The following is a 24,205-nucleotide window of genomic DNA, read 5'->3' on the forward strand; positions in this document are numbered from 1 at the left end:
CCACCCCGTGCATCCCCTCTCCCCGCCGCCCCCAGCCCGGCCCCAGCCGGTACCGCTTCTGCTCCAGGCGGTCCCGGAGCTGCGGCAGGGGCAGCGCGGCCAGCTCCTGCTCCGCCATGGCGCGTCCTGGCAACGGCTGCACGGGGGGCAGCGGAGGGAGGAGAGGGCAGGACGGCTCGCGGAGCTTCCGACGGCCGTTGATCGGTTTCGTTTGTTTCTCTGCTTGCTGGCGCCCACGGGTTTCTCTCGTTCCCACTCATTTTGCAGAGTGGAAGTTTTTACCAACCCAAGCAGGGGAAATGCACCGCGCCCGGTGCTGCGTGAGCCCGCAACACGGCAGCACGCCCCAACGGCAGCAGTGCAAAGCCCCGGGGGCTCCGCTCCTGCCCTCGGCCTGGCGTGCGCTCGCGGCACTGACACCGCGTTAGCTTTGCTCCCCAGCGCGTACGCGCCGACGCGCACGCAGGAGCGCACAGGCACATTTCCATCGTTAGTCACCGCTCCAACTCCGCAAGCGGCTCCGCGGCCCAGCGGTGCTCGGTCTGCGGTTTGGCTCGGGGCCGGGCTGAGCGCGGCGCCGTGCGGGATTCCCTCGGCAGACGGCCGTCTCGGCCGCCCTCGGAGCTCACAGGCGGCTCCGCCGCGATCCCCGCGGGAGACGGGCCGGGCCGGGCGTGACGTCAGCCGCCCGGCGGCGGGGGCGCGGCAGGCGGACCTCCGCGCCGCCGGGGGGCGCCGTGGCGGACGCCTCTCGCGGCGGCGGCGGCGCGGACGCGCGGCGCCGTTTCCGGGTCGGCTGCGCGGCGCTCGGGGCCGGCCCAGGCTGCAGCCGCCGGCACCGGGCCCCGGCCTCGGCTCAGCTCCGCGCCCGCCGCCCCGGGCCGGCCCCGCCCCGCCCGGCCTGGCCCTGCCGCCGCCCGCCGCCGCCCTCCTGCGCGCCGCGCCCCGCCTCGCCGGCCTCCCGCGCCGGCCCCGCGCCCTCCTCCTCCTCCTGCAGCCGCCGCCCGGCGCCGCCATGCCCGGCCCGGCCGCCGGCAGCCGGGCGCGGGTGTACGCCGAGGTGAACAGCCTGAGGAGCCGCGAGTACTGGGACTACGAAGCGCACGTCCCGAGCTGGGGGTAAAGCGCCCCGCGGGGTCCCCTGCCCCGGCCGCCGGCCCTCCGCGGCCCACGTGAAGCCCCGGGAAGGGGTCGCGCCCCGGGGTCTCTCTGTGGGGAGCGGGAGGGGCGGGGGAAGCGGCGGGACGGGCCGGGAGGGGCGGCCCCGGGCAAGGCTGGAGGCCCTCAGCCGCCCTGCTCTCTGTGTTCTCCGTGCCCGCAGCAACCAGGACGACTACCAGCTGGTGCGCAAGCTGGGGCGCGGCAAGTACAGCGAGGTCTTCGAGGCCATCAACATCACCAACAACGAGAGGGTCGTCGTCAAGATCCTCAAGGTGAGTGTCAGGGCAGGGCCGGAGCACCGAGGCCTCTTGGCTCTGTCTCATCTTACTGTGATGGATGTTTGGGCGCTGGACGGTGGTTTGGGTTTTGGAGCTCCCACCCGCTGCTTGCTCCTGGCTGAAGGCTCCCCTGGAGGAGGAACGTGCAGAGCTCTGGTGTTGTTACAGCGCTGTGTGCTGCCTGCATTGGGCAACTGGTGGCTGGCCGTGCCTGTTGCAAACAGCCCAAGAAGGCCATGCCAACAGGAATGCGGAGCCTGCAGGGGAATCCTTCTGTCAGCCTGCAGACAGCTGGCACGCAGCCGCCTCACAGCCCGGCCGCACGCTCCTCACAGTCTGACCCTGAGGTGCTCATGAAGCATGTAAAAGTTTGTATTCAGTGTTGCAGAGGATCTGTTACATGGGGGAAATGTCACCTTGGAGAGGCCAGAAATACCGTGAAAATCTGAGGGGATGAACACAGACCATTTGTTGCTCAGTGGGATCAGTGGGGTGTTTTCTGGTGTGTTCATCCCCGTGGGTTGGGCTGTGGGGACCTTTCTGCAGCTGTATCAGGTTGTGTTTTAGGATGGTGTGGAGTTATCTGCTGTAAGACAAACCTTACTGTGGAATAGTGGAGTCACAGAGAACTGTGGTAGCCATCCTAGCAGCAGTCTGTATCAATGATCTGAGATGGGAGGTGTTTAAAAAAGAAACAACAAAAAAGCCCCGAAGGTTACAGTTGAGGTGCTTTTGGTTTTGGCTTGGCTCACACTTGTGGCTGTCATTTGTTGGACCAGCAACATGTGTCACTTTTTTGCCAGGAGCACGTGGAACCAGTTTCTGGTCAGGATGTATGAAGGATTCAGGCATGTGCTGATCTGCAACATCGCAGGGGGGTCTGAGCTTAACCTACCTCTGCAGCCAGCGAGGCTGACAGATTCCTGGGACAAGGGTCTGCAGGGCTGAAGCCCTGAGGTGTTTGCTGCTGCACTCTGATAGCATGGCTCGCTGGTTGGCTTTGTGATGGCTTCCCTGCTTCCACACTCACTTGCAGTTCCTGCTTCCTTGGGATCTTTCTCAGCTTTAAGGGAGCTTGCCCTGCTGTATGCAGCTCCTAGGCAAGGAGCGATCTCCCATCCTGACTGCTTCTGGGAGGACTGAATGGCAGCCCTGCCTTGGTAGCAGCTGAAGTAGTGTTCAGTTGAGCCTCAGGGACAGCCCCAGAGCTGAGCCTCATGGCAAGGCTCACATGTTCTTGCTGAACTCTTCTGGTGTGCTGCGGCGGCCTCCTCTGCTTTGGGTGCTTTATGTGTTTGTTTTCGTTTTCATGAGGTTTCTGCTCTGAGAAAGTAGCCAGTGCAGAGCTGGACTTGATGGCAAGATGGCTCATAGTTATGCAGGAAAACTGCACTTCATGCTGCTGTGGAGCCCCTGGTTGTCTCTTTGGGTGTGGTATGTTGAGAGTCCAGGCCTTGCTCTGCACGAAAAGAGGCACCATGAGGCAGAGAGGCTGCAGGGAAAGTCATCAGAAATATTCCTCGTTCCTTCTTAGCAGCCTCCCCTGGAGCAGTGCTGCCAAACTCTGTCATCCCCAGGGAGCCCATCAGCACAGAGCTGTGAGTCAGCCAGCCAGAGTCATCTGAGGGTGGCTGGGTGCTGCTTCTCCCTCGGCCTGAATGTATTGCCACCATGCTCCTGGTAAGCAGGGGACGAGCTTGGCCCTGATCTGGAGTTGATGGTGTTGCCACTAGTTCCCTGGCTCCCCCCACTTCTATTAGCATGCAGGCAGCATTCCGGCGAGTGAGCAAGGGAAAGCAGAAAGTCCAGATAAATAGATGAACTTTCTTAGTGGAAAGTGGGTCAGTGAGAAGTGAGTTGCAGAGCACTGTTGTATAGGTTATGAAAACTTGAAAAGTGTGGCAATAACATCACTGTGATCTGTGGAAAGTGCCTCTGGTTTCCTGTAGTGAGACTAAAACTTAATTGCAAATGTAATTACATGTATCTTCGGTCTTAGCAAATAGGCTGGGCGTGTCTGCTGCTTGTAATTCCGGCTGGGTTCTCTGAGGTGGGAAATGCAACCAAATTACAAAGTTCTGGGCTCCAGGAGGGGTGAGACAAGGGAAGAAAGTGTTGCTGGTGGACATGGCGGTTCAGCATAGTTGTTCTTTGCTATTTAAGGCTCATGGAGAGAACAATTTCTGTTATGTGTTAAGGGTGCTCTTAGCGTCTGTGCCTCATCTGAAGTGACTGCTATCTTCCCAGCCTTGCTTTGTGAAGTGACTGGTTCTTAATGAGCTCCAGCTAACATGAGGCCTTTTTGCTCCCCTTCTTCAGTTGTTGTACCTGAACATCTTGTACCTTCCTCCAGAGAGGTCAGGAAATTTTACCACCCTTTCTCAGATGCAGAAATGAGCCACAGATTTCCTGTGTGACTTTGGGCAAGTCCCTTAGCCTCAACAAAGCTGAGACTAAAGCATGGGTCCCAGCATGGTGCTGTGCGAACAAGATGAGCTGCTCTTCCTCTCCTGGAGGCTAATTGCTCTGTTTATTCAAGTGCCCTGTGACGTCTTCAGCCTTGGACAAGGCTGGGGAGCTGATGGCTTTGATAGGTATCACAGTGCCCCAGGCCTCTTGGTCTTGCATCAAGCATGGTGCCCCGTTTCCCTGGCATTGCCTTCACATGATGCTACCTGAAGTGCAGATCCAGGTGGAATCCTGTAGGAAAATGGGTTGTGATCATGCCCCCGGTTGTAGTAATAGCATACATCAGCAAAGGAGCACCATTAAGATCATACAGATGACTGTAATGTTACCATTTCTTGGGTTGAGTGCCTCACTTTGAGAATGGGATGTTCTTAGTGCCACTGATTTCCAGGAAACTTCTGTAGCTCTTTAAGAAAAAAGCAAACAGAGCCAACAGATTCCTCCTGCTGCTGCTGGATGTCAGGTTGTGCTGTGTATGACAGTGCTTGCTAAGCAGCAGACAGCAGCCCTGATGTACCCTACAGATGCCCTGACAGCATCCTCCAAAAGCAAGGCAGAGGGCAACTGCTCAGCTTTTCAGCCCGTTCAGAGAGTAAAGATTCTGCAACAATAGAGTCATCTTGGCACAGCACAGAGCACTCAGTGCCATACACAGCTGTGTGCCCCTCACAGCCATAGGGCATGGAGGCAGCCTGCAGCTGTGCCCCGTGCTCTGCAGCTGGTGCAGTGGGCTCCTGTGGGCTTTTTGATCTGGCTGACCATGGTGCAGCTGTGGGCACGCTTCTGGGCGCTTAGGGGAGCGCCGAGCCAGGAAGAGGGGGTGTGTGTGCTTTTGTGTCTTGCTCGTATTGATTTGATGCTCATATTTGGCTTCCGGGTTGTTGGCACCTGGCATTCCTCTGCATTTATGAAAGAAGCTTAAGACATCTTTGTTTTCTGTGAGCTCTGTACTGTGGGTGGCTGTGGTGGGAATGCTGTTGTTAAGTCACCTGGAGCTGGCCCTTTACAGCCATTCCCTTGCAGTGAGTGTGTTTCCAGGGTGGGGATGATGACATCCACACTGCCAGCTCTGTACAGGGGTTGTTCCACTGCACACACGTATGTGTTTATGTACAGCTCATTTGCCTGAGACCCAGTAAGCCCAACTATGGATTTGTCTCCATAGTTGGCTGCTATCAGAAAAGGTGAAACAGGTGAGGGAAAGGGCATAATTACAAGGAGAGGGATTGGAGGCAGTGCAGGAAAAGCCCCTTTCCCTTTGGTGGCTTTAGTCCCCCCGTGCTGAGTCCACAAACTGGAACTTTCAACCATGTCTGCAGTTTCACAGATGCGTTCTGGTTTGTTTGTTTTTCTTCCCTGTTCTGTGCTCTGTGAGCCTCCAGAGCCACCACTCACACCTGGGGCTGCAGCAGCATCCTTTTGTGCTGAGCTCAAATTGCTGCTCTGGCAGCTGGAGAGCCATCTGAGGGAGATAGCCCTTTGGTTCTGCTGATTTTTCTGCTATCTCTGGAAGCTTCAGAGCCCTTGTATATTGGTGTGCTCTGGGTGGGGGCTGAAAGGCCTGCTGTGCTGCGTGCAGAAAGGATTGCACAGGGCAACGATTGACCCTCAGGGCTGGAGCTTTTGCCTGCATCACTGCCCTTCCATCGCTGCTCCAATCCTGCTCCTGGGAGCTCTCTGTGCCTCTCACTTCTTCTGCATTTGTACTCACTGAATCAACTCTTCCCGGCCCACTTCCTCCTCTGGCAGGACTGAAATGAGCCTTTTTGCAAGAGAGCAGCACTCAGCTCTGCTGTTCCCAACGCCAGCTGCCCACACCAAGCTTGGCACAGTCAGTAGCACGAGCCCAGCCCTGTCTGGAGCTGGGACCCCCTGGAGCAGTACTGGTAACTCCCACAGCTGTGTTTGGATGCAAGGAGCTGGTGAGCAGCAGAACAGCAGCTCCTGTGAGGAGGAGGGTGAGCCCTAGAGGGCTGTTCCAGGGATGCGCTTTGTGGGAGGAAAGGCATCCTCAAAATCCTTGCTGATGTGTTCTACCTAAGCTTGAATCCAAAAGCAGAAGTGCTGTAGTAGTTTCAGGGTGGGTTTGTTTATTGTTTGGTTTTGCCTCTTGTAAAATTGATGAGCAGCTCCAGAGAGGAAAGTTTAAATTCTGGGACTGGAGTTGTGAAATGCAAACATCTCACAGAGTGTTAACGCGCAAGTGGGCTCCTTCATTTTCATCGCTCTTTTGAAAATGATTATTTGGTTTCCCAGCTGATGTCTGACAAAATAAGCAGTCCTGCTCCAAAGGCAATTTTCCTATTGAGCAATTGCCATGGGGCTTTATAGGCTGATTATTGTGATCTTTTCAGTACTTGCTAGGAACAAATGAGCTTCTGGAGCCTCCATTCAAACGTTTAAAGCCTGTCTAAGGATACTGCTGGTCCTGGGCTCTGTGTGCAGAGACCTGCCTGCTGCTTCATTGCAGTGCTGTGGTGATTCTGGGCTATTCAGGTTTGGTGGGCAATGTGTAGAGCTTTTTTTTTGTTATTGGGTGGTGGGATAAATGACTCTTGTTTTTCATGGATCCATATCTTTTGTCTGCTAATCCTTCTTCCCTGCTGTGCTAAGGCTAGTTCTTTTCAGAGCACCTTCTGTGACTCCTGCAGAGCAGCATGGATGCTTCTCAGCTTGCAGGACACATGCACTGTCTGCTTTTCACGAACGACTTGGATCTCACATGTCTTCCTGATTACTGCTTTTCTCGCTAACTGTGGAACTTGGTTTAAAAAATGTCCTCATTTTGCTTGAATTCAAGCGCCAGGTCCCCAGCTTGGTGGAGATGGCTGCAGCTGAAGAATGATAGATGTGTGCTCCACTTGCTGCAGAAACAAACCAACAGTTGATTAGCCAGGCACACATCTATTTGTTCAACGCAGGAAGTGATGGTTGCAGTGTTGAATCTAAAGGTTTATTTTAGCAAGCAACACTAGTTCTCCCAGCTGATGTTTGCTGCAGCTAAACTCCTTGCTTGCTTATACTCCCAGAATGTGACCCAGGATCTGATCTCTGTTACAGAGCGGGTTTTTCTTCTGCGCTTACCTGTCTGCAGAGCACAGCTTACCCCGTGCCATTTCCTTCCTGCACCCTGAGCCCACCCCCACCACTGCCTGTCCTGCCCTAGCTAACTTTCAGCAGGTTGAAGCAACCACATGGTTGGGAGAGTGGGAATCCTCCTGCAGAGGGTGCCTGGCTGGGGGCAGGGCAGGTGTGGGGTCCAGCAGGACCATCCTGCTGGCTGCAGGTCACCATGTCCCTCTGCTCTGCCTGCTCAGGCACTGGGCAGCCACAGGCTGTACGTCCCCACTGTCTGCAGCCATCTGACTTCCAGCTTGGCTGAGAAAGAAAGCAATTTCCTGGGAAACTAGGAAATTGTGCTAGGCAGTCAGGTTGTTCTGAGGGTGCTGCTGCAGTTGAAGCAGTTAAACCCCACCCAGTGTAGACATGGTTAAAATGAGACATGTCTTTTAGCCTGGTTTCCTATGGAAACGAGCCTTATGCAATCCTGCTGTCTGTCAGCCTTCTCCCCCTCCCCCTGGCTGGCCAATCCCAACTGAATGCAACTGTTGAATTCCTATGAATTTCATGGACATAGGTGCTAGCACAGAGCACTGGGGTTTGCTTAGAGCCTGTCTCACAAGGATTGACTCATACTGGTCACTAGGGAATCCCAGCTCATAGGGAAGCTTTGACATGCCTCTACCATGGGAGAGCAGATGGAGTTGGAGTCTGTATCTTTCTACAGTGCTGTCTCCCAAGCAGGCTGCTCAAACTCAGGTAATGGTACCCGGGTGGCTCCATGGGAAATACCTCTCCCAGGATGTGATTGAGCCATGCAGGGCATAAGCTGCACGGAACACTGCTGTTCATATGGTAGAACAGCCTTAAATCAGCGCCGTTCAAATACTCTGACTGCAAGGGCTGCTGTTTTAGGAGCTTTTCCTGCTGGGAGAAGCAGATGGTTGGAGGCCATAAGAGCTTCGCATTTAATCCGTGTGTGTTTGGAGTCAGCACCCTTGGAGAGACGGATCGAGTGACTCCGAGAGACAGTTGTAGCAACCCAGGCTTAATCCTGTGCTTTGGAGGATATGTTGCTGAGGGCCTGGGTTTTTGGCAGCGCTGCAGGATGGGGATGGGATGGCAGCAGCAGTGTGCTGGAGTGGTTTGCACCAAAGTCTTTGTGTTGCCAGGTTGGATAGTGCAAGAGGCCAGGCTTGGAATTGCTTATTGTGGGAAAATGGAGCTCCAGTAGAGTGCCTGGGTGGCAGATGGTGCTTGTGGTTATGGCTGCAGTGATGTGGGTAGAGGATGGCATGTTGCTGGGTAGGTTTGTGGGGAGAAAGCTGTGCTGGGGAGGCAGCAATCACCACCGCTTTCTCCTGCAAATCCAAAATGGGGAGTCCTCTGCTCCCTTGCATTGTCTGCAAGGGAAACTTCGAGGCAGTAACTGTTTCTCTGAGGCAACACTTCTTCGCCCAGTGGCATCTCTCCCTCCCACATCCCTATTTCTGTAGTGGTTGAAAGCTGATGGCCCTGCGGGCAGTGGAGCTCACAGCTGGGTAAAGCAGTTCAGCCATGTGCAGCAGCCCAGACCAAGCTGCTGCTGCAGTCCTCCAGCCCTGAAAAAGGTGGAAGCGCACAGTAGTGGTAGGCTGGGGAGAAGATGTCTTCTTTCCCTAGAGGAGTGGTGGTTGCTATGGAAGGAGGAATGGAAATCTCTGAGGGATGTTGTCCCTATGTAACTGATGCAGAAGGCCCTTGAAATAACTTCAGTGCAACAGAGAAGGTCTTTCAAAGCAGGCAGTGGGTTCCCTTGGCCGATGGCACAGCAGAGCGGCTCTGAGGGATGCGTGCAGGAGTGTGCTGGCAGCCGGGCTGCTCCCTCCGTCAAGGTCCTTGGAAAACAGCTTGTGTGTGCATCTGTCTTTGCTGGACGAGCAAATAACTGAATTATGTCCTCTAATTCCACCTTGGCCTTCTGGTAAGATCAGTAGATGTGGGCGATGTAAGGGTGGTGTCTGTCGCCACGCTGACGTCGATGAAATTAGTCTGTAATGAAGCATCTCCAGCTCAGGTTCAGAGACAAAGCCCTCATTCCTGCTGCCTTCCAGCCCTGCTCAGGCTGCCTTCCCTTGTCTGTCTGGCCTTAGGCTGGCTGTGTCTCAGGATTGCCCTGCGCTGTTTCCTTGCCCCCTCCCCAGCAGAACCTGCTGTGCATTGCTCCAGCACTGGCAGCTGCGTGGCCTTGCTGCCATTTTCCACAGCGGCTTTATGAGGTGCTGACGCTCCCTGTACATAGCATAGGTGTTATTTTTGGCACTTTGCTTTGGACTGAGATTCTCATCTTTTGGCTGGAAGGCCTAGCTCCTGCCTTTCAACTTGGAGGAGGAGAGGAGGATTTGAATCTGAAGGCTGCAGCTACCTGGAGAGCCTCGACAGACAGCATATTTTGCCACTTACATAAATGCCATATTTTCTGACTGTATAAAAAGCTTTGGTTCCTTCTCCCATGTACGTTCCTTTTAGTGGTCTGAAACCAAGGGTTGTCTAAAGTGGACATGAGCTGCCACATCGCTCTGCAGCCACCACCACAGTGTGGGAGGCTGCAGCAGGGGGGAGGCTGCTGAGTTCTCAGGGCTCCTCGTGCCTTGGACAGAAGGTCACTGTGAAGGTGCTGACTTCTTGTCACTTGGGCAAGGCGACTCTGACCTCTCCTTACTGCCCTCCTTGCTGAATGGCCACCATGCTGGATGGTGAACGCTTCAGAAAGCTGAGTGACTGAAATAGAGAGTTTCCCAGTGCAAGAAGTTTAGTCATCTTTCTAAGATGTCTCCGTAGCTTTCTGTTAGGGTAGCAGAGGTGCAGGAGGAGCTTTGCAGGGAATGAGGACTGCTGGAGCCAGCAGCGGTGTGCAGCCAGCGATGCCCATCCTGGTCTCTGGCCAGGGCTTAAATAAAGTCTCACTTCGAAGCTGCTGCAAGCTACCTTTCCTTTCAAGCAGGCACAGCTCAAGTTGTCTTGGGAGTGGATGGGTTACAGAAATGGTCATTCCTTTGCGTTGAAACGAACCGCTGGATCAGCAGAGTGTGAAAGCTCTCCCAGCCTTGGGAGCAGCTGTTCTTTGTCACTCCGTGCACCGCGATGTCCAGAGAAACGCTTACTTTGCAAAGGGAATTCCTGAGGCTGCATGGGCTTGAGTAGGAGTCAAAAACTGTTTAAAATGTCTGTATGCTTGGAGAATCATCACAATACACAGATGCAAAGGCATGCCTTGCAGCTGGGTCCCTGCTCTCGGGATGGCTGTGAAACACTCTTTCACAGAGCGAGGCCCAGCAGTGTCTGAGCTTACTGGAGATTGTGGTGTTGGAAAGCCTCGTGTTGTCGCTTCAGTGCATTAAAGTACTTCAGAGAAGTGCACTTGGCAATAAGAATTAACAGCATAAATGTTTCGTGTTAAAGACTTCATACATCAGGTATGAAGCTGCCCTTGTTTGTCCGCTGTCTCTGAACGCATAGCACACAACTGCCATGTGCAGTCCACTGTGCTCTGAACCACAGTCAAAGCTGGAGTCACAGTGATGTTTGTCTTGAATGGCTTGACTTCCCCTGATGGATAGGAACCTTGTACTTAAAAAAGGGAAATCCTCACTCGTTCGAGGTGTCTGTCTTCCTTTTGAAGTTAAAAATGTTCCATAGGGAGAGCAGGAGGAGGGGAAGTTGTGGGGGACAGTCAGAATATTGGCAGAACAAGTCAGTGTGAATGTCTGAAAGGACTCTCACTTCTAATTGCTTTTGTCTATTTAAGCCAGTGAAGAAAAAGAAGATAAAACGTGAGGTTAAGATTCTGGAGAATCTGCGTGGTGGCACCAACATCATTAATCTCATTGACACTGTCAAGGATCCAGTGGTAGGTGCCAGTGGTGTGGTGTGGGTGGTGGGCTTGCCTTCCTTTTGGTTGATAATGCACCAGATGAGGTTCTTGTGTCTCTCCATGGTCCCCAGGCTGTTCTACTGGGAATTTCCCTTGGCTGACCAGAGAGAAATTTTGTACCCTCCAAATTTGCTATAAGAAAGCAGAAACCTCAGCCTTCCAGCTTCTGATACCTGGAACATAAACGTTTTGCTGGGCAATTAAGCACTTTTCATCCTGCTTGCTGTCCTGTCTAGTGACCAGAGGTCACATCCTCTGTCTGCACTGCCACAATGACCCCATTTGCAGGAAGTTTTCTCTGAGCAGCAGCTGGCGGAAGGCTGTGATTCCCAGCTTGCTAGCAGCCATGGAGAGGAAATGATGCTCTGTAGTGTTTGTTGGCAGTCCTGGCTGACCATCTTCCTGCTGCTGACTGTGAGACTTGAGCCCCTGCTGACACCTTTTTGCTTTGTCTGGTGCATTATCTGACTGGGGGTGTTGGGGCAATGCTGTTTTAAACCATGACATGCTCTTTCTCTCAATCTTGCAGTCAAAGACCCCTGCTCTGGTGTTTGAGTACATCAATAACACGGATTTTAAGGTGAGTCTGCCTGGGTGTGGAGGGGGCAGGCCTCCCATTTCTGTTGAAGTTGCTCAGTTCTTGGGTTGTCAGATACTGCTCAAGAGCTGTGAGAGGAGTTTGGGTCTGTTCCCCGTGTCAGCTTCACCTTCTTTCCTTCACATAAATGAGAAGCTCGTGAAGTTCCTAAATAGGCTGCATATGAGAAACAGTAGAGGGCTTTGTGTGTTGAATCTCCTCCTGTAAGTTCAACAGGATAGAACTTCTAACTCCCCTCTCAATTCACTAATCACTGCTGTGCTATATATTCAGCCCAGATGAGTGCCCATACTGTGATGCTCCGTTTACAGCAGTGCAGTTGGTGGAGCAGATTACAGAAGTTTGTGCTAGAATCTTTTCAGGCCTGAGGACCATGAGGTGGCTGAGGCTGGAGCAGGTCTCCTGCTGCAGTGAACCTGGTAGCAAGGGGCTGAGCAGTCCTGGCAGCTCTCTGCTTGCCCAAGGCTGAAGCACATCCTGGTTTTTAGGAAGCTCCAAGTGGCATCACTCCTTTCCAAAGCTGGAAGTCCTTCTGTCTGAGTGCAGCTATATGTGCATGGGCTGCTGAAATGCTTCTGGCTGGCAGGGTGAAGATGATACACGAAAGGAATATACCATTAGCAAACACACCTATTTGAATGATATCTTTGAATCTTGTGAATCTTCAAGTTATTGTCAGTGGTGGAAAATTAATTGAGCAGTTGCCGTTAGAAAGCTAGGCATCACCTCTTCCTCCAGTGCTAAGAAATCTGTTTCATATTATAGGACAGTGCTTTTTTGCTCCTGTCTGTGCTAGCGTTATGAAGAATCACAGAATCACAGAATCACAGAATCACCCGGGTTGGAAGGGACCTCAAGGATCATGTAGTTCCAACCCCCCTGCCTAGCAGGGCCACCAAACATACACATTCAGATCAGGTTGCCCAGGACCCCGTCCAACCTGGCCTTGAACACGTCCAAGGACGGGGCATCCACAACCTCCCTGGGCAGCCCGTTCCAGGGCCTGATTGCTCTCCTTGTGAAGAACTTCCCCCTAACATCCAACCTAAATCTTTCCTCCTTCAACTTGGATCCATTTCCCCTAGTCCTGCTGTTGTCAGCCCTTCTGAAGAGTTTACTCCCCTCCTGGGTGTAGGTTCCCTTCAGGTATTGATAGGCTGCAATGAGATCACCCCGCAGCCTTCTCTTCTCCAGGCTGAACAAGCCCAATTCCCTCAGCCTGTCCTCATAAGGGAGGTGCTCCAGCCCTCTGATCATCTTAGTCGCCCTCCTCTGGACCCTTTCCAAAATCTCAATGTCTTTCTTGTACTGAGGGCTCCATACCTGGACACAGTACTCCAGGTGGGGCCATGCATATTCTGGAGTGCGGCTTCACCAGATGCAGCAAATGCCTGGAAAGGGACTCTGGGTTGGTGCTGGTGGGAAGGACAGACCTTGCGGCTGCCTAGAGGCTGTCTGCACTGCAGGCCTGCATGCTGCGGGGCAGCACGTGTTGTTTTCATTTCCCTGCAGTTTGTCAGACAAGGCGAATCTCACCGTGCGCAGCGAGAGCTGCAGCCATTCCGGCGGTGTTCTTAGTGCTCCTTCATCTCATCAGAGACTTATTAGATAGGTTAGAACAGCAGTCACTTGCAGGAGCATCTGCCCTGACAGCTCTGGGCAGGGAGATGAGCGTTACCTCCAAGTTAGCAGCCAGGAGAGGAGTTCTTTGTGCTGACCTTCGGGGCTAATTAAATAGGCTTGGTCTGTCTGGGCTTTGTTGGCATCGGCTGGTCTGCTGCAGCACTGTGTATGTTGGGAATGTGCCCCTTTCCTTCTCCTGGTGACTCAGGAACTCTCAGTAAGGCAGATTGAGGAAGTTTTTAACTTGATATGTTGTTTGTTCTTAAACTTTTTAATATATGACTTGAGATGAAACAGGTCATAAAGGCAGCAGCACATCTTGCTGGAGGTCGCTTTTTGTATCCCAGTCTAAATGCCATTACACCATTCTGTAGCGTCCTTAGAGGAAAACTTTGCTGCCAGAGATCCCTTTCAATAACTGAAATGTGTTTGTGAGATAGAGCATTAAATAATGACTTGAGATTGTGGCCATCAGGGACTGACTGAGAAATGCCAGGCTTAGAGCACGTGCTGAGAGCTGGGCTGAAAGCTCTTCCACAGCTGCCAAGGCAACATGGCCATGGCAGAAGTAGCAGTACTCAGCTCTGACTGTTGCATTAGAAACAAGTGGATGATTTTGCTGCGGATCATTTCTAGGCTTCTAAGAAAGATCCTGACTGTTCAAGGATGTCTGTGCTTGTAGCTGTGCAAGTCCAAGACTGGAAGTATTGATGCTTTTGTCTTACATGATCGGCGTAGAGCAGGAATAACTTGTCTTGGGAATGCAGGCATGTCCCCCAGGGCATGCAGGATGGCTGCTTATGTTCAGGGCTTCTTTGTAACCCAAACTTCACCAGCTTCATGTGGGACATGCGGGTTGTTCTAGCCATACTTGTGTGAGCTGCTCTATTTGGGGGGCTCTTCAGGCTGCAGCTGGCTGACAGACTGCAAAGCTGCAGCTGCACGGGGGCTGGGGACACCTGCACAGAGCTTCCAAGGCTGTCTTCCTTTGCTCTAAAGTGCCAAGCAGGAAGCACAGAGTAGACGAGAACGTTTGTGTTAGGTGTCTCTACATGAAGCAGATGGAGAGCATGCAGAGTCATCATCCTTCTGTTGTCCCTTGTGCCCCAGCATCCTGGTCTCCCTGGAGCTGGGAGCCCCACAGGCTGATCCTGGTGGGAGTGACCTCTTCTCATTTTGGGCCAGCTACTTCTGATCTACCTGTCTCTGTGCTGACTTCTGGAGTCAGCAGTACTGGTGAGAGCCATATTCAGCAATCACTGCCAGACTGAGCCACGGCTACAGGCAATTCCAAGCCATCAGTGCAAGCTGTATCCCAGCAGGTTTGGCTATTTTGACATGCTGGTATAGACAAGATGCTGACATGATACTTCTGTAGGTCTGACTGTTGTCTGAAATTACCTTGGCGGGGTCCATCCTAAACCTGCCTGTTCTGCAATCATGGGAGTAATATTTGCAGCTAGAATAAATGTATATTGTGCTGTGTGAGAAAGGCAGCTAGTTGCATGCAGCTTCTCTGCAGACCTGTTGTGTTACTTGTCATCTGGGAGTGCTCCAGCTACCCACATTCATTTGCCTTAAAACGCAGCCGTGCTGCAGAGCCGTGCAACAAGTCAGTAAGCATCAGTGAAATTAGAGGTCTTTCCCTAATTGGTTTCAAACGTGAAATGAGACATCTGTCCTTCAGCCACCATAAGCTGTAACTTGTAAAGAGGGATGCTACCTGCAGCAGCCTTCCTCAGGTGCATTGATGCTGCCAGGTGAAGCTGAACCCTGCTGGCAGAGCTTGGCCCTGGGTCGTGCCTCACAGGCCACGTGTAGCCGAGTCAGGGAATGGTGCCCTGCTGTAGTTTGTGGTGATGCTGGTTCTGCTCCTTGCTTGTGTGCTTCACTGGGTTGCTCACAGGCGCTAGGATCATCCCAGCTCGTGAGAATAAAATAAGCTTGCACTCTGGAGGCCATTTAAGCTCAGCGTGTGTAAGTGACGCTTGCGTGCTGCCAAGAGCTCTACTGAGGATGCTGGGTTTGTTTGAATTTGACCCTAAGCATGACAGGATCGTGAGGATCTCGCCTTGCGCCTGGAGAGGATCCAGGGACAGAACAGCTCTCTTGGAATGTGAATTTCAATCCCTTGCTGTGAGATTTCTCCCGGAGCTGCCAGGTGGTGCCCTTGATGGGCAGTCAGCTCTGATGCTGATTCAGGCGGTGATTTCACTGAACGTGAGATGATCCTTGTTTGTTAGAAAGGACAGAGGGGCCCAGTCCTACTGCTCTCCCATGGATGTCCTTCCTGACCCAGCTCCCCTCTCGGTGCCCCAGTGTCTACTTGCTTTCACCAGACAAGAGCACAGCCTGACAGGGCTGGGTTGACACAGCTGCCAAGGTTGGATACAGAGCAAAAGGCAAATCCAGGGATCAGCTGTGACCTGGTGTGGCAGCAGCAGGAAGATGTAGCTGTTAGTGACTGCGTTGGTGGCCCAGTGGAGGTTGAGGCAAACCCTGGATCTTGGTTGTTTCTGCCTCATTGTCTCCTCAGACAGACAGCTTGGCAGTCTCCTGCTGGAAAGAAATTATGACAGGTCTGAATGATCCCAGTGGCTTTTCATGGGAGCTCTTGCCTCCTTTCTGGATTTCCTACTGTGTAACCCTGGCAGATCTGAGCCCAGGATGGCCCTTGGGAATGGCAGTGTTGACTGGGACATGGAAAGTGTTGTTTATTGGAGGCAGGTGGGGTGCAGGAAATGACACTAATACAAATCTGGAGTATTTAATTTTATTTCTCTCTTTTTTTTTTTTTTCTCCCTCCCAAAATCTATTTCAGCAACTGTACCAGATCCTGACAGACTTTGATATTCGGTTTTATATGTATGAGCTGCTGAAGGTGAGTGGCATTGCATGTGACAGCTGACACAGAAGCCAGGAATGAGAAAGGCAGTAGCCAAGTTACTGGGACACTACTATTAAGCACTTACCTCTCTTGTATCCAGCACAGAATCCATATTTTATATCCAGAGAAGGTTTTGGAAGTGATCTGATTGCCTGGCTTGTTGCTATCAGGCATTAGAGCCAAACTGGGGATCGCGAGCCACCTCTGAAGTGTCTGATTCCCTGGGGATTGTTCTTTCCCTGTGAAGCATTTGTGACTGCTGGTGGCCAGGTGGGGCTGGCCTTCCCCTTCCTGTGTCTTTAGCACTGGTGGGTTGCAGTGAGGACAGGCTGCTCCCTCCCAGACAGAGCCAGTACAAGCACTGAGAGGAAAGTACTTTGTCCAACCTGTAGAGGATCTCCACTGCTGCAGATTCCAGGGCTCTAACTGCCCTGTTGGTTGTGAGGCCACAACACATTGCAAGTATATTCCTTGTGGCCTTGCTGAGATTGAAGCTGTTGCTTCCTGCTGTGGCAGGGACACAAGGACAGCGTTACTCCCTGGCAGTATGTCTTGCATATTGAATGACTGCAGGCTGTGCCCTCTTCCCGTGGCTCTGGAGGTTTCAGTGCACCTAATGGATGGGTCTTCCTTCCCCCTGTGGTCAACAAAACATTCTAAACTCCTTGCTTGAAGGAACAGCTGCATGGGAGGAGTGCGTGGTGCATGGAACTGAAGAGCTTTTGTGCTTTCGTGCCTTCAGACTTTAAGAGCGGTGTCAGTTTTCCTTGTGTGCCATCACCTGCCTTTTTGTGAGTTCTGGCTTAAATGAGCAGGGTAGAGGTGATTATCTAGCTTAAGTGCTTTTTGGGGCACCAATGGAAAGCTTCACTGGAAGGCTATAAAACTGTATGCACATAAGAATTGTCCCCTTCTGGGAAGAAGAGTTCTTCTCTTGTGCCCTAGGAAGCACAGGGCTGCCCAGGTTGGAGCTCTGGGCCTGCTTCCAGGTGGGACACCACTCAGGATTGTGCTCTCCCTAGACCACGCATGCAGTATGGGTCCAGGAATGCTGTAGGACAGGAGATCAATACTGTTTCATTGCCAGCTTGCCATGTGCAGTGTAAGAACTGAAAATGCCAGTTCCTCCTTCTTCATGGACTGGACAGTTTTGCTCCTTGACAAGAACTGTCTTAAATTGTTAATGCTGTGCTGTGGCTGCATGGCCGTATCTAATCTCTGTGTATGTCTGCCAGGCCCTGGATTACTGTCACAGCATGGGGATCATGCACAGGGATGTCAAACCCCACAACGTCATGATAGACCACCAGCAGAAAAAGGTATGATGGCACCAGGGCTTACAAGCAGGGCTTTTCCAGTGGAGCTCAACACTGCTGCCTCTGTACTCATAGCCAGCCCAGCTGTGCTTACCCCTCAACCCTTTTTATCTGCTCCCATCCATTTACATCCATGTCAGGAGGTGGCCAGAGTCCCGTTGGGGAGCACTACGGTTGGAGGCCATGGTTTAAGGTTGCTCTCCTCCCCAGCCAGCCATGCTGCGTGTCTTTGCTGAGGGGAACAGATCTGGGCTGTTAATCTGCCTGGGGAGGTGTAGTGGTGGGGTGCAGAGACTGTAGACAGAGGAATAGTGGCCTTGTATGAAGCACGTGTGGGTAACTTTATCTAGGATTAGATGAGCTCCTCTTGCAGTGCAGCCTGCCCCCCCCTTACTTCTGGGACCTGCTTGTTAGATAAAAGGAAATGTTTGCACCAGGCTTACTGCCATGGGAGTGGGCAGCACAGGGAGCTCCCCTCCCTGCTGTGGTGCCTGTGCCTCTCTGGGCGTTGTGTGTACGTCTGGAGGGACTTGGGATTTCCAGCAGCGAATGAGTTGCTGGTTCACGGGATCTCACTGTGTGAATCAGCAGTGGTTACCAGCTGAGGTTTGTAAGGAGGGGGAATCTCTTACTAGATCTGCTGTCCTTCAGTAATGCAACTGGTCCTGTATCTCTGTGGCCACGGAGGAGACAGTCTGCCTTGCAAGATGTGGTGTGCCATCTCCCATCTCCTTTCCTGCTGCCAGCCCCCAGTTAAAATCAACACTGCCTTTGGCCTGGCCCCTCTTAACAGCGGGACAAAACAGCTGGGCTTTGCCTGTTCCCTAGTGTGCAGCGTCCTGCCTGCTGTGGCTTGTGGCACTGGGACGGAGCCAGTCACCCAGCAGTGGTGGTGGTGTTTGGATGTGGGAGGCAGAGGAGCTCTCTAAGCTGGGGTCTGTCCTGCCAGCACCGCGTGGTGACAAGGGGAAGGGAAGAGCACTGCTGAGAGCATCTCCTGTCCTCAGAGTGCCTCCCTGCCACCGCCCCGGCCTCCATGCTTGTAGCATGGGATTGAGAGGCTTTGGCAGACACAGCTTTGCCTAACTTGCTCGTACTGAGGCTCCTGACTCTGTGTCTCTTTATCACATGTTCAGCTGCGGCTCATAGACTGGGGTCTGGCAGAATTCTACCATCCAGCTCAGGAATACAATGTCCGTGTGGCCTCTAGGTACTTCAAAGGACCGGAGCTCCTTGTGGACTACCAAGTAAGAGTCTGCCTCCTCCTTGCAAGCCAGTGATACTGCTTGTGCTTGCACTTTGGCCACTGTTGGGTTGTCTGGTTTTGCCTGTCAGGGCATTGCCTGGGTTGGAAAGAGGCTTGCTGTGAAGTGAAAGGCCTGAGGTTGTCTGCTGTTGTTGGGGAGCCAGGCCGTGGGGAGCATGCCTTTCTCTTGTGATGGCTTCTCCTTTTTCCCCTCAGATGTATGACTACAGCTTAGACATGTGGAGTTTAGGCTGTATGCTGGCAAGCATGATCTTCCGAAAGGAGCCTTTCTTCCATGGACAGGACAATTACGATCAGGTAAGGACTTTGGTACCTGGTTTATCTAAAGAGGCATCTGTCACCAGCTCATCTGCATGTGTTCAGAGGGGAGATTCTGGGAATGGGAGCACCAGGCTGGGAGGATGTTGCTGCATGCCTACTTGAGCCATCTGGGCTTGAGCAGCACTGCCTTATGTAGGACACAGTTTTCTGTGCGTGTTGCAAAAGCAATGTTCAAGGAAGACATTCTTTCTGTGAGGCTTCCCAAAGAAGAGCTGTTACAATTTGGGCAGCTCTGTCTCTGCAGGACAGTACCTAGTCCTAGACTTCAAACCAGAAAGAAGACACAAGTTTAATAGCAGTTGCTTCAGCAGAATCTGTTCCTTGTTCGAGCTGTGATGGTTTACTCTTTTGCTCTCTCTCAACCTACCTTTTGTTCCAGCTGGTTCGCATCGCAAAGGTCCTGGGCACAGATGAGCTGTATGGGTATCTCAAGAAGTACCACATAGAACTGGACCCGCACTTCAATGATATCCTGGGCCAGTAAGTGGACAAGTGAAATGCAGCCTTTTCTTTCCTTGTAGCACAGAGAGAGATGAACTGAATTTCCATCTGGAGGACTCTTATCCAAAGCCTGCTTTGATCTGTATCGCAGTGCTGCTCGCTGGCCTCCTAGCAGGTCACTGAAAGGCAGGCTCTTTCTTTTTGCCTCTTCCGTGACCCACGAGCCTTCCCCTGCTTTTCTTGCTTGTTGACATCCTAGAAATGGAGATGTGAACACTGGAGTTGAGTGTGGGTTGAGGGGCTCAAAATCTCCGATGATGTTTCCTAAAAGGACCAGAGGCAGATGGGATGGATAGTGAGCACAGCCTGCGTGAAGCTGGCTGGCAAGACAGAGCACTTCTGGGCCCGAGGGTCTGTGTGTCTACTTCCTGTAGACAGAAGAGGCTCTGCACTACGGTGCCTTTCTCAGACTCTGGACATCCATGCAATCACGTGCCTAAATAAGAGGGCTTTTCTCTCTTTGGCAAATGCTTGCTAAGCAGCAGGGAGGCTGGCTCTGCCGTAGCAGTTTGTTCCCAGAAGTGCAGAGTGGTTCTGCTGTGCTGATCAGAGCTGGGTAGTAACAACAGGTCCCTTTGCAGGCATTCTCGGAAGCGCTGGGAGAACTTCATCCACAGTGAGAACAGACACCTCGTCAGCCCTGAAGTCCTAGACCTCCTGGACAAGCTCCTGCGATACGACCATCAACAGAGGCTGACGGCCAAGGAGGCGATGGAGCACCCCTATTTCTGTGAGTCTGTGCAACAGTGGGGCCAGCTGGGATGGAGAGAGGGTCTGGGGGAAGTTTTGGCTCCCCATCCTGCCAAAGACTTAGCAGGTCTGTGAGTTTTGAGGCGGTTTCTCTGAAAGGGTTTGCCGGGGTGGAGCTTCCTCTTCATTAAATGCTGTTTCCTCTTCCTCCCTGGTCTGTCTCCTGCAGATCCAGTGGTGAAGGAGCAGTCCCAGCCCAGCTCGGAAAATGCTGTGCTCTCCAGTGGCCTGACAACAGCACGATGAAGACTGGAAAACGACGGGTAACTCAAGATGTTTACAAATAAAAGCAAAACCTTCGGTCACACAGTGAAGGGAAATGAACCAAGGACCCCCCCCCTTTCCCTCCCCTTTATACTCGGCAGAAATCTAACCTTTGGGGGGGGGTCATAAACCTCAGTTCCTCTCTGGTGGTTGTGGTTAATGTAACTCTAACCCTGTGGTACCAAAGCCCTGGGCAAATGGTCTTGCAAGAGTTAAACATGTAGTGATATCCCCAGGGCTCAACACAACTGATTCTGGTTCACATCTCTATGGATCCTTCTCTTCCTTCTCTGTCCAGCCTTCCCCACTGTGCTGGTGGGGACAAATTGGCCGTTCCACCATCAGTCCTTAGCATGCCTCTTTCTTAACATGCCTTTCTGACTTGTAGACTCTGGGTGAACCAAATTCAGGCTGGGGGTCAGCAGGTGCAACTCTGCTTTGAGCTCCAAGTCCTACTGCTCACTCTGGGCTTGAATTTGGCCTTTGAATCCCAGTTTTAATTGCAAATGCCAGGGCGTTGGGGGGTGGGGGGAGGTTCGAGAAAACATAGCTCACAAACCCAGCAGCACCTCGGGATTGGGCTGGAGCATTAAAAATAAGGCACTGATTTGAGTTGCAGGGGAAAGGTGAGATTCCCCCCTCTAGGTGTGTTTGACAAAGGCTCCCTCTGAGGAGAAGCTCAATAGACCTGCTTTGGAAACTTGTGAATGTGAGGGCTGCTTTTGTGGCAGGAGAGGGGAGGGACTATCCAGACTTTCCCACCGAGCTCAGGAGAGTCAGAACTGCAAGACTTCTTGTGATAGGTGTGCAACCACGTACCTCATGACGTGGCTCCCATGAGAATTCGTGCCAGACGCAGACTTGTGCCGGAGCGCAGCTCTGGAGCGGTTCAATCCAGCGCCGCAGGGCAGGGGAGCGGAACGGGGGCCTGGGAGGAGAGCGTGGGGTGGGGAAGGATCAGCAAACAGCGGCGTGGTCTGTCGGGGAGGGGGCTGTGCAACTACTGATCCGGGACTCGGGATCCCACGTAGTGTTCTAACGAAGTCAGCCACTTGTTGAACTCCGGGGTGCCGATCCTGTCGCGGGGGGTGGGGGGTTTGTCTCGCGGGTTCTTTCATCAGATCCCTGGATGGCTTTATAGCCCCACAATTCACAGTTGCCTCCTCTACTTGTTCTGTGTGTGGTTTCATCAAGTGGTTCTGGTGATGCTCAAACCTACAAGCTGGAGATAGTGTTTTCCCACCAGCACCTAAACACAGAATTTCCTTCTGCGGCATTGTCGAAATAGTTAATTTTTTATAAGGTTGCAATGTTTCTATTTGAAACATCTGTTTACATTCCATATTCCAATAAAGTTCTATTGGCATCGATAGCAGGTCAATCCATTTGTATAATTCACTGAAACCAATAAATATCTATACGTCTGAACGTCTGCTGCCTCTGATCTGTGGGATAGCCAGAGAGCAAAGAGTTGAAGGGACTGCTTCCTCGTGGAGGTCAAGTTGGTTTTTCCACCCCCTTCTCTGAATGTTTTGGGATCCCTTAGTCGCTGGTTTCAGGTTTTCCTGCCCTCAGCCCTGATGCTCACACTGCACTCCTGGGGCTGCGGAGGACGTGTGAGCTGTTGGTACAACGTGGGAGTTGGCTGTCGTGTGTTTCCAGCTCTCTGTCCACCTGCCCTGCTCCAGGCTGCCTGGCCTGAGGGGTGTGGGGCTGTCATGCTCTGCTAACAACAGTAGGGTTGGTTTGGGGATTTTGACGTTGATTTCAGAACTGTTTTAAAAGAAAAAACTGTTGAATTGCTCTCTTGAAGTCAGAAAAGGGTATTTCTTGTGGTTTGTCCAACCTGCAGTGGGAAAAACTTGCCTGTTTTCTAGCTCTCATGTTTACCAGTGCAGAAGATGCATGAGGAGAAGACAGAGTTTGCTGGAGGAAGTTCTGTAGGTGAAAGACATTAATACAGTGCTTGACAATGTCCAAACCTGTTGAGGTTCTGATTAAGGAAGTGACAATTCTGTCAGAAATGCTTTCTGAGTACATTGAAGCAGAGGAAAAAAATATGCTCCTCCTAGCAGGTGGTCTGAAATGGGGGATGGCTTTCCCTGGTCCTGATGACCTGAGACACCACAACAACCTGCTCTACATCTCTGTGCGTCCCTACACCGTTCCTGGGGCAGGATAAGCTGTGGCAGGTTCATCCCAGAGCACAGTGAGGCCGTGGTGCATACACTTGGTTGCTGCTCAGACTGATTCCTATCTGCGTTCATCAGCCCAGTGTTCTGGACGTGGACAAGTGTCATCCTGCCTGTGGGGGCAGTCAGGAGCTGAAGAAGTCAGCCTTAGGAAGGGAGGAGGCGAGGGAGCAAATCTTTGTAGGCTTGCTCTTGGATTTGGCTACAGTGATCATGCTGTGCAGCGCTGGTGCAGGGCATGGCTGAGCCTGGTGGGAATGGGCAGCGTGGTAAAGGGCCCAGGTGTTTCCTTACCACCAGAACTGGAGGAGAGCAAAGCAGTGTGCAGGCAGCATCCTGAAACGCTCACTTCACTCCTCCTGTCTCTCCCCAGGTCCCGATGCTGTTGCTCCCAATTTTCCATAAGCAGAATGAAATCGTTATCAGCGTGCATAGAATGGCAGCGGGCAGACTGTGCAGCACGGGCAGGGCTGAGTGCCTGGCTGGATGGCACCCACCTTCTAATGAACACAGCTCTTCTGTAAAAAGTTCTGCCTTTGGTTCCCCATTGACCTCTTCCTGACTCAGAAAACGTGGAAATGTGAGGGCTGTGCTAACAGTTATTGGTTTGTTGTTCCTCTGCTCTTCTGACTCTTCCAGCTTTTGGCAGACCATGGTTAGCCAGCTTGCCCCTGCCAGAGTCTGGGAGCAGCAGGGGATGTAGCATCACAATGGACATTTCTATGTTATAATTGAAATAATTCTATATTGTTAAATAAAAGTTGGGAAAGAAACATTTAAGGAAGAATATTCAGTGAGGAGGGAGCTGTGGGCAGGGCTGGCCATGCTGCAGGGTGCACAGCCTTTCCCTGTGGCCTGCCAGGATGGGCTTTATGAGGAGAGCAAGAGCAGCTAGTTGTACAGTCACCATGAGCAAAGGAAAAGGAGCCATTTGCCATCTTTAGGGACACCTCTCTTTAGACCCACGTGCTCTTCTGAAGGTGGCAGGCTGGGTGCTAATGCTGGTACCTGATTCTTCCAACCCATGGGCCTTGCTCATGGCTCTCTCAGCAGGAGCTCCCTTCTCTTTCTCTGCCCTGAGCTCTCCTCCTCTCAGTGCAGGCAGCCTTCATTTCCAAGCCAGTGTTGAGGGGAAAGATGTTAACTTGAACTCTGCAGTACTTGAAGCTCTTGTCTCAAGTCTTCTGACTGGGCTGTACGACCACACACGGTCGTTTATCTTCATTTGCTCATCTCCTTTACAGCCCATGTGGTTTTTCCTCCATGCCCCAGTTACAGAAGCTGTCGAGGGCACCTCTGAGACCAGGCTCTCTGAAAGACAGACCAGTCTGCACTGCTGAATGTGAGTTTGGGTCAGGGTGGCATGGGACCGCTGCACTGACCTGACCCTTCTCTTCCAAAGGTCTCCAGCACATGCTGGCACTGCCTCCTGCACACACCCTCATTTCTGCTTATCAGCTGCCCATCTTTCTCTGCCTGTCTTCTCCAACAGTCTTCATCCAGTTTTCCTCAGCACCCAGAGCCACGTTCACACGTTGCCTTCCCATGTGTTGTGGCTATGCATTTCCTTCCTAATTCCCTTTTTAGTTTCCTTTTACAACAGAC

General features: G+C 52.4%; 1 protein-coding gene across 2 annotated transcripts; it reads left to right on the top strand.

Moving 5' to 3' along the window:
* The first annotated feature begins 978 nt into the window (after positions 1 to 978).
* On the top strand, positions 979 to 21,836 carry CSNK2A2 (casein kinase 2 alpha 2). 2 transcript variants are annotated; one of them, XM_052686634.1, is made up of 11 exons: positions 979 to 1,119; positions 1,322 to 1,433; positions 10,756 to 10,857; positions 11,411 to 11,461; positions 15,924 to 15,983; positions 17,225 to 17,308; positions 18,442 to 18,552; positions 18,768 to 18,869; positions 19,273 to 19,373; positions 19,976 to 20,124; positions 20,314 to 21,836. In XM_052686634.1, the coding sequence occupies exons 1-11, from the start codon at positions 1,016 to 1,018 to the stop codon at positions 20,388 to 20,390; spliced, it is 1,053 nt and encodes a 350-aa protein (XP_052542594.1). In that variant the 5' UTR covers positions 979 to 1,015; the 3' UTR covers positions 20,391 to 21,836. The 2 variants fall into 2 exon arrangements, with proteins under 2 accessions (XP_052542594.1, XP_052542595.1); XM_052686635.1 differs by lacking the exon at positions 18,442 to 18,552.
* The last annotated feature ends 2,369 nt before the right edge of the window (positions 21,837 to 24,205 follow it).

This window comes from Tympanuchus pallidicinctus, unplaced genomic scaffold, assembly GCF_026119805.1.
Source record: "Tympanuchus pallidicinctus isolate F22 unplaced genomic scaffold, pur_lepc_1.0 scaffold22, whole genome shotgun sequence".
NCBI classification, from domain to species: Eukaryota; Metazoa; Chordata; class Aves; order Galliformes; family Phasianidae; genus Tympanuchus; species Tympanuchus pallidicinctus.